Here is a 9993-nt window from a genome sequence, read left to right as displayed (position 1 = left end):
TTCTGGCCACTGGTGCTGGCGTGCTGTCTCCAGATGTGGACAGGTCTGTGTAGCTTGGTGCCCAGGCTGGTGCCTTCTGGCCACTGGTGCTGGCGTGCTGTCTCCAGATGTGGACAGGTCTGTGGAATGTGCTCAGGGGTTTGCTCCTCCGAGCAACACTCACATTGGGCTGTGCCACTAAGTCCTGGGCCGAGGTGCACGAGAAAGTTACCACCCAAACAGGAGCCACCCGCAGTGTTCGATTGGTTGAAACCGAGATGTGTTGTGATTTCAATGAATCAGAACCCGCGGTTTGTTCTCTCCCGTTTGGGTGGCACCCCAGTGGTCTCTCGAGGTTAGTCTTCGAATTCAGCCTACAGTGGCCAGTGCGAAGACCGTTGACCACAGATTTGTTTTCCTAATTTTAATTTCACATTTCAACAGATGTACAACTCTCTGGTCTTCGTGTTCCTGCTGTTCCTGCCTGTGAGCGCTATGACGTGGCTCTCTGCCATGGTCATGTTAGTTTTTGTTGTCAACAGATGTACAACTCTCTTGTCTTCGTTGTTCCTGTTGTTTCTGCCTGTGAGCGCCATGCATGACGTGGCTCTATGTCATGGTGATGTTAGTTTGTGTTGTCATCAGATGTACAATTCTCTGGTCTTCGTTGTTCCTGCATGTGAGCGCTATGATGTGGCTCTCTGTCGGCATGGTGATGTTAGTTTTTGTTGTCAACAGATGTACAACTCTCTGGTCTTCGTGTTCCTGTTGTTCCTGCCTGTGAGCGCCATGACGTGGCTCTCTGTCATGGTGATGAAGAAGCTGAAAACGCAGATCGGAACGTGCAGTACCCATGCCTCCGCCACCACCGTCAACGGCACCAACAACGGCGAGGACAGTCACAACAACAACAATGCTACCCATTACCAGGGTGCCGCCATTCAGGCCCGTTCGCTGAAGGTAGCGTGATGAAAGGACGAAAAGGGTGTGCGGAAAGGCGGGAAGAGAGAGAGAGAGAGAGAGAGAGAGAGAGAGAGAGAGAGAGAGAGAGAGAGAGAGAGAGAGAGAGAGAGAGAGAGAGAGAGAGAGAGAGAGAGAGAGAGAGAGAGAGAGAGAGAGAGAGAGAGAGAGAGAGAGAGAGAGAGAGAGAGAGAGAGAGAGAGAGAGAGAGAGAGAGAGAGAGAGAGAGAGAGAGAGAGAGAGAGAGAGAGAGAGAGAGAGAGAGAGAGAGAGAGAGAGAGAGAGAGAGAGAGAGAGAGAGAGAGAGAGAGAGAGAGAGGGAGAGAGAGAGAGAGACAAGACAAGACAAAATCTTTATTATAGAGAGAGAGAGAGAGAGAGAGAGAGAGAGAGAGAGAGAGAGAGAGAGAGAGAGAGAGAGAGAGAGAGAGAGAGAGAGAGAGAGAGAGAGATAGAGAGTAGGCCTATGCGAGAGAAACCGGGAGAGTGTGAGAGACAGAAAGGCAGACAAAGCGAGAGAGAGGGGAGTTATGAGAGACAAACAAAGAGAGAGAGAGAGAGAGGGGGGAGAGATAGAGAGAGAGGGGGGAGAGATAGAGAGAGAGACAAAGCGAGAGAGAGTGGAGAGTTATGAAAAACAAAGAGACAGAAAGGGGGGGAGAGAGAGAGAGAGAGAGAGAGAGAGAGAGAGAGAGAGAGACAAAGCGAGAGAGAGAGGGGAGAGTTATGAGAGACAAACAAAGAGAGAGAGAGGGGGGGAGAGAGAGAGAGGGGGGAGAGAGAGAGAGAGGAGAGTTATGATAGACAAACAAGGAGAGAGAGATAGAGAGGGGGGAGAGAGAGAGGGGGGAGAGATAGAGAGACAAAACGAGAGAGAGAGGGGAGAGTTATGAGAGACAAACAAAGAGAGAGAGAGAGAGAGGGGGGAGAGGTAGAGAGAGAGAGGGGGGGGAGAGACAGAGAGAGAGACAAAGCGAGAGAGAGAGGGGAGAGTTATGAGAGACAAACAAAGAGAGAGAGAGAGAGGGGGAGAGATAGAGAGAGAGGGGGGAGAGATAGAGAGAGAGGGGGGAGAGATAGAGAGAGAGACAAAGCGAGAGAGAGAGATAGAGTTCCAAAAAAACACCTGTACCCATTTTTAGTTTGCTCCCAAACGTTTGCTTTACCTGCTTTTCCACAACGTTCAGTAGAAGTATGGAAGAGACTTTGAAATTAATGAGGATATCAATTAAGATGACATGTCCCAATGTTTTTCTAATCAGGAATCCAAAATAGCCGACGCTCAAAGTGCATCTAAGTCGGTTTTGTGAATACGGTATATTTGTTAGAGGAACTTTTTAAAGCAATTAAACAAACAAACCGTCGCGATATAACCTTGAACGGTTGAAAACGACGTTAAACACCAAATAAAGAAAGAAAAGAAACAAACAAAAAGACCAAAAAGCACTGTACTCACGTTGGATTGACGAAAACGAAACAAATACAATTAAACAAACAACAATATCAGTAATGATTATCAGTTGAGCGATTGGCCGAAGACTTTGCTATGAAGAGAATGCATTTAGAGAATCTATAATTGCACACCTACAATACTCGAACCTTACAGTCCCAGTACCGCAACTCACCGTGACGCTAGACGGGCGCAGTGGTATAGTGGATAAGACATCGGCCTCCTAATCGGAAGGTCGTGAGTTCAAATCCCGGCCGCGGCCGCCTGGTGGGTTAAGGGTGGAGATTTTTCCGATCTCCCAGGTCAACTTATGTGCAGACCTGCTGAAGCCTAATCCCCCTTCGTGTGTACACGCACGCTCAAGACCAAGTGCACACGGAAAAGATCATGTCATCCATGAGTTCGGTGGGTTGTAGAAACACGAAAATACCCAGCATGCTTCCCCCGAAAGCGGCGTATGACTGCCTAAATGGCGGGGTAAAAACGGTCATACACGTAAAAGCCGGGGGAGTTTCAGCTCATGAACGAAACAAACAAACAAACAAACCGTGACGCTAATCTGAACCATCTCAGTTTTGGACCAAAATAGAAAATGAACACAGACATTTAAAAACAATTTTTTATTGTTGGATTTATTTTTTGACTACAGTTACATGCAGGGTTTTTTCAACCCATAATTTTTGCCTGTATTCTTTCTTTCTTTCTTTCTTTCTTTCTCTTTTTATATTTAGTCAAGTTTTGACTAAATATTTTAACATCGAGGGGGAATCGAAACGAGGGTCGTGGTGTATGTGTGTGTGTATGTGTGTGTGTGTGTGTGTGTGTGTGTGTGTGTGTGTGTGTGTGTGTGTGTGTGTGTGCGTGCGTGCGTGTAGAGCGATTCAGACCAAACTACTGGACCGATCTTTATGAAATTTGACATGAGAGTTCCTGGGATTGATATCCCCATACGTTTTTTTCTTTTTTTGATAAATGTCTTTGATGACGTCATATCCGGCTTTTCGTGAAAGTTGAGGCGGCACTGTCACGCCCTCATTTTTCAACCAAATTGGTTGAAATTTTGGTCAAGCAATCTTCGACGAAGCCCGGACTTCGGTATTGCATTTCAGCTTGGTGGCTTAAAAATTAACTAATGACTTTGGTCATTAAAAATCTGAAAATTGTAAAAAAAATATTTCTTTTATAAAACGATCCAAATTTACGTTTATCTTATCCTCCATCATTTGCTGATTCCAAAAACATATAAATATGTTATATTCGGATTAAAAACAAGCTCTGAAAATTAAATATATAAAAATTATTTTCAAAATTAAATTGTCGAAATCAATTTAAAAACACTTTCATCTTATTCCTTGTCGGTTCCTGATTCCAAAAACATATAGATATGATATGTTTGGATTAAAAACACGCTCAGAAAGTTAAAACGAAGAGAGGTACAGAAAAGCGTGCTATCCTTCTTAGCGCAACTACTACCCCGCTCTTCTTGTCAATTTCACTGCCTTTGCCATGAGCGGTGGACTGACGATGCTACGAGTATACGGTCTTGCTGAAAAATGGCATTGCGTTCAGTTTCATTCTGTGAGTTCGACAGCTACTTGACTAAATATTGTATTTTCGCCTTACGCGACTTGTTTTTATATTTAGTCAAGTTTTGACTAAATATTTTAACATCGAGGGGGAATCGAAACGAGGGTCGTGGTGTATGTGCGTATGTGTGTGCGTGCGTGTGTGTGTGTGTGTGTGTGTAGAGCGATTCAGACTAAACTACTGGACCGATCTTTATGAAATTTGACATGAGAGTTCCTGGGTATGAAATCCCCGAACGTTTTTTTCATTTTTTTGATAAATGTCTTTGATGACGTCATATCCGGCTTTTCGTGAAAGTTGAGGCGGCACTGTCACGCCCTCATTTTTCAACCAAATTGGTTGAAATTTTGGTCAAGTAATCTTCGACGAAGCCCGGGGTTCGGTATTGCATTTCAGCTTGGTGGCTTAAAAATTAATTAATGACTTTGGTCATTAAAAATCGGAAAATTGTAAAAAAAAATAAAAATTTATAAAACGATCCAAATTTACGTTTATCTTATTCTCCATCATTTGCTGATTCCAAAAACATATAAATATGTTATATTCGGATTAAAAACAAGCTCTGAAAATTAAATATATAAAAATTATTATCAAAATTAAATTGTCCAAATCAATTTAAAAACACTTTCATCTTATTCCTTGTCGGTTCCTGATTCCAAAAACATATAGATATGATATGTTTGGATTAAAAACACGCTCAGAAAGTTAAAACAAAGAGAGGTACAGAAAAGCGTGCTATCCTTCTTAGCGCAACTACTACCCCGCTCTTCTTGTCAATTTCACTGCCTTTGCCATGAGCGGTGGACTGACGATGCTACGAGTATACGGTCTTGCTGAAAAATGGCAGCTACTTGACTAAATATTGTATTTTCGCCTTACGCGACTTGTTTTTTTACATTTAGTCAAGTTTTGACTAAATGTTTTAACGTAGAGGGAGGAATCGAGACGAGGGTAGTGGTGTATGTGTGTCTCAGTGTGTGTGTGTGTGTGTGTGTGTGTGTGTAGAGCGATTCAGAGAAAACTACTGGACCGATCTTCATGAAACTTGACATGAGAGATCCTGAGTATTGTATCTACAGACATTTTTTTCATTTTTACATTTAGTCAAGTTTTGACTAAATGTTTTAACATGGAGGGGGGAATCAAGACGAGGGTCGTGGTGTATGTGTGTGTGTGTGTGTGTGTGTGTGTGTGTGTGTGTGTGTGTTGGTGTGTGTGTGTGTGTGTGTGTGTGTGTGTGTCTGTGTGTGTGTGTAGAGCGATTCAGACTAAACTACTGGGCCGATCTTTATGCAATTTGTCATGAGAGTTCCTCGGTATGATACCCCCGGACGTAGTCCGCCGCAAGTGCAAAAGGCAGTGAAAGTGACGAGCCTGTTTGGGCTGTGCTTCATAGCACGCTTTACTGTACCTCTCTTCGTTTTAACTTTCTGAGCGTGTTTTTAATCCAAACATGTCATATCTATATGTTTTTGGAATCAGGAACCGACAAGGAATAAGATGAAATAGTTTTTAAAACGATTTCGGAAATTTAATTTTGATCATAATTTTTATATTTTTAATTTTCAGAGCTTGTTTTTAATCCAAATATAACATATGTATATGTTTTTGGAATCAGAAAATGATGAAGAATAAAATGAATTTGTTTTTGGATCGTTTAATAAAAAAATAATTTTAATTACAAGTTTCCGATTTTTAATGACCAAACTCACTCATTAGTTTTTAAGCCACCAAGCTGAAATGCAATACCAAAACCCGGCCTTCGTTGAAGATTGCTTTGCTAAAATTTCAATCAATTTGATTGAAAAATGAGGGTGTGACAGTGCCGCCTCAACTTTTACAAAAAGCCGGATATGACGTCATCAAAGGTATTTATCGAAAAAAATATCCGGGGATATCATACCCAGGAACTCTCATGTCGAATTTCATAAAGATCGGCCCAGTAGTTTAGTCTGAATCGCTCTACACACACACACACACACACAGACACACACACACCACGACCCTCGTCTCGATTCCCCCCTCTATGTTAAAACATTTAGTCAAAACTTGACTAAATGTAAAAACAACAGGAAGGCACATGAAAATGACTTTCCATACTGTTTTGAGTGAACCCGGTGTATGATTTGTTTGTACAAACAGCAGAGAGAGAGAACAAGAAAAAGAGAGAGGGACAGACAGACAGAATGACAAATAGATAGACAGACAGACAGACATGCGCACATTCAGAGACAGACCCCCCCTCCCACACACACATAGCGAGCGAGAGCGAAAGATATAAAGAGAGACAGCGAGAGAGACAGACAGAAACAGAGACAGACGGATCTAAGACAGAGATGATACGTCTGATGTCATTGTGTTCGTACTATTCTCAGATCATGGTGCTGACGCTGGTGATGTTCGTGCTCTTCTGGTCACCCTATGGCATCCTGTCCATGATGGCCAACTTTGACATCCCCATTGATGATTACGTCTCCGCTGTGCCCACCATCGTGGCCAAGTCCCACTGCGCCATCAACCCCATCGTCTACTTCGTCTGCTTCCGCCACTACCGCCTGTCTGTTCGCGAGCTCTTCGGCATGGCCGAGAGCTGAACCTAGGACTAACAAGCATAACAAGAAGAAACAAGTCGCGTAAGGCGAAAATACAACATTTAGTCAAGCTGTCGAACTCACAGAATGAAACTGAACGCAATGCAATTTTTCAGCAAGACCGTATACTCGTAGCATCGTCAGTCCACCGCTCGTGGCAAAGGCAGTGAAATTGACAAGAACAGCGGGGTAGTAGTTGCGCTGAGAAGGATAGTACGCTTTTCTGTACCTCTCTTCGTTTTAACTTTCTGAGCGTGTTTTTAATCCAAACATATCATATCTATATGTGTTTGGAATCAGGAACCGACAAGGAATAAGATGAAAGTGTTTTTAAACTGATATCGAAAATTAAATTTTGATCATAATTTTTATATTTTTAATTTTCAGAGCTTGTTTTTAATCCAAATATAACATATTTATATGTTTTTGGAATCAGAAAATTATGAAGAATAAGATAAACGTAAATTTGGATCGTTTAAAAATTTTTTACTTTTTTTTTTTTTTTAACAATTTTTAGATTTTTAATGACCAAAGTCATTAATTAATTTTCAAGCCACCAAGCTGAAATGCAATACCGAAGTCCGGCCTTTGTCGAAGATTGCTTGGCCAAAATTTCAATCAATTTGATTGAAAAATGACGGTGTGACAGTGCCGCCTCAACTTTTACAAAAAGCCTGATATGACGTCATTAAAGGTATTTATCGAAAAAAAGAAAAAAAATTCCGGGGATATCATTCCCAGGAACTCTCATGTAAAATTTCATAAAGATCGGTCCAGTAGTTTAGTCTGAATCGCTCTACATACACACACGCACACACACACACACATACACCACGACCCTCGTCTCGATTCCCCCCTCTACGTTAAAACATTTAGTCAAAACTTGACTAAAATTTAATGTAAAAAGAATGACTGGATCTAGAAAACAGAACAGAGACATCTATGCCTGCCAGATTATGCGCAGATCAAAGAAAAGGTACAACCTCAGAGATGAACATTTTGAAGGAATCTAAAACTGGAACAAAGACCCCTATCCCTGCAGATCAAGCACAGATCAGAGAAAGGGTACAACCTCATAGATATATATATATACGTCTTGAAGGAATGGATTTAAAAGACTGAAACAGATACCTTTACCTATGCCAGATCATGGTCATGACCAGTTCGTTCTCAGAAACGGAACAGTTCAGTCCCACAAACAGGCTTCTTCAGTCTAGAACAAACTGATCACTTTAGTTTCCAAGACGAAAATAGTTTAAGCCTAAGAAACGATCGGAAACGGACAAGTTGAATTTCAGGAACTAATCACTTCAGTCTGAGAAACTGACCACTTCAGTCTCACAAAAACACACCACTTCAGTCTCTGAACCGAACTAGTTTAGCATGAGAAACGGACCAATTCAGTCTCGGTAACAGACCAGTTCAGTCTCAAAAATGGAACAGTTCAGTCTCAGAAATGGACCAGTTCAGTCTCAGAAAAGATTACGATTTCATAATAACGCACACACCTGAATCCTTTCACTTTTTACATTTAGTCAAGTTTTGACTATTCTTTTTAACATAGACGAGGAATCGAGACGAGGGTGGTCAGGTGGTGTATGTGTGTGTGTGTGTGTGTTCGTGCATGTGTGTGTGTGTGTGTGTGTGTGTGTGTGTGTGTGTGTGTGTGTGTGTGTGCAGCGATTCAGAGAAAACTACTGGACCGATCTTCATGAAACTTGACATGAGAGTTCCTGGGTATATCTCCACACCTGATTTTCATTTTTTCGATAAATGTCTGATGACATCATATCCGGCTTTTAGTAATAGTTGTGATCACGCCCTCATTTTTCAACCAAATTGATTAAAATTTGGGTCAAGCAATCTTTGACTTTGTCCGGACTTTGGGATTGCATTTTAGCTTAGAGCTTAATAATTAGTTAATTAGTTTGCTCATTAAAAACGAATTTTCACTTACAGATAAACACATCATTGCATTGTATTCCTCATCTTCTCATGAATTCAAAAATATATAGATATGTTATGTTTACTTTAAAAAACGCGCTCAGAATGAAAGAAAATAGGTTGAGTATAATGTTCGCATGCTTCGCGGAGACGAGCGTGACTCGTCTCGGTCTTCGGGCCAGTATGGTTAGCCGAGGCAATCTGAATGTGTATAGTCTCGCCGATTACTTTTTTGTGGAGTTCATCCTATAGTTTGATGCCTACAGATTGACTAAATGTTTTTATATCGCCTCACGCGACTTGATTTCATTTGTCCCAGCAACTGCCAGGTATCTGCCCGCGAGCTTTTCGGCATTGTCGTGAACAGAATCTAGATCTTGAGAGAAGAGGACCAGTTCAGTTTTAGAAACGGACCGGAGACCGTACGGAGGCGGCATTTTTCTACTACTTTTGGTTTCCAACACCGGAGAGAGGCAGCGCAATGAAGCGCTTTCACTCATCGTCTCCGTGTAGATTAGGGTACAGTGGATTCCCCAGATACTTCAATTTCCTCAACTTCGCCAGCATCATACTTGTCTCGTCTAAATATCGGACCCTATTGCTACGCTGAAAACACAATAGCTGTTAATGTTTAATTTGTAGTTTCTGAGCGAGTGGTTTGAAATCTTATGTCTACGAATAATGCCGTTTGTATTGAAACTATAAATAAACTGTATCTCAATGTGTGTGTGTGTGTGTGTGTGTGTGTGTGTGTGTGTGTGTGTGTGTGTGTGTACCTGCTTGTGAGTGCGTGCGTGCCAGTCAGCACTTTGTCATTTTGAGGTGTTAGTTATAAATCATATTTAATGAGTATGCGTAATGTCCACTGTAATCTTATCGTTATTATAGAGTAGCCAGCATATGTGTTTATCCGTCCACGCCACCCCTCCTCTCCCTGTTTGAAATCACCGGGTTTGTAAATTTCAGTAATTTGAAGCAATGATGTTTTATGTACTACATAATGATTTGTTTGTGACAGCTTTACATACACTCTGTCTCTGCCTTTGTCACTGTTCGAAAGTACATACGGTGGTAAGTGTACCTTCGATGTGAGATATCCCTCTGATGAGAGGACACCTTCTGTTGTCCCTTTCTCAATAATTGACTATTTTCGGAAAAACTCCGTTCGGGTTTGTATTTGTTGTGAAAAAGTTAACGCCCCTTGTATTTTCTCGGACAAATAAATTTACTCGTGCTCCTGTTTTAGACACACCCCTCGCTATAGCGATTGGACCCTCAGTCCGATGTTTCAGACACACCCCTCGCTATAGCGATTGGACCCTCAGTCCGATGTTTTAGACACACCCCTCGCTATAGCGATTGGACCCTCAGTCCGATGTTTTAGACACACCCCTCGCTATAGCGATTGGACCCTCAGTCCGATGTTTTAGACACACCCCTCTCTATAGCGATTGGACCCTCAGTCCGATGTTTTAGACACAC

The 9993-nt window shown here is 41.9% G+C and overlaps 1 protein-coding gene across 1 annotated transcript; it reads left to right on the top strand.

The window, feature by feature from the left end:
• The first annotated feature begins 305 nt into the window (after nucleotides 1–305).
• On the top strand, nucleotides 306–6570 carry LOC138953396 (melanopsin-A-like). Its single transcript, XM_070325196.1, has 2 exons — nucleotides 306–939; nucleotides 6352–6570. Exons 1-2 carry the CDS (start codon nucleotides 424–426, stop codon nucleotides 6568–6570), a joined length of 735 nt encoding a protein of 244 aa, XP_070181297.1. The 5' UTR covers nucleotides 306–423.
• Nucleotides 6571–9993: the final 3423 nt, after the last annotated feature.

Source organism: Littorina saxatilis, linkage group LG17 (genome assembly GCF_037325665.1).
Source record: "Littorina saxatilis isolate snail1 linkage group LG17, US_GU_Lsax_2.0, whole genome shotgun sequence".
Lineage (NCBI taxonomy): Eukaryota > Metazoa > Mollusca > Gastropoda > Littorinimorpha > Littorinidae > Littorina > Littorina saxatilis.
This window is presented reverse-complemented; position numbering and strand designations above follow the sequence as displayed.

Bases quoted from the DNA above. Each gene is read 5' to 3' on its own strand.
- LOC138953396 (XM_070325196.1), top strand. From the start codon at position 424: ATGTACAACTCTCTGGTCTTCGTGTTCCTGCTGTTCCTGCCTGTGAGC. The intron at 940-6,351 runs GTAGCGTGATGA...TACTATTCTCAG, and splicing joins TTCAGGCCCGTTCGCTGAAG to ATCATGGTGCTGACGCTGGT.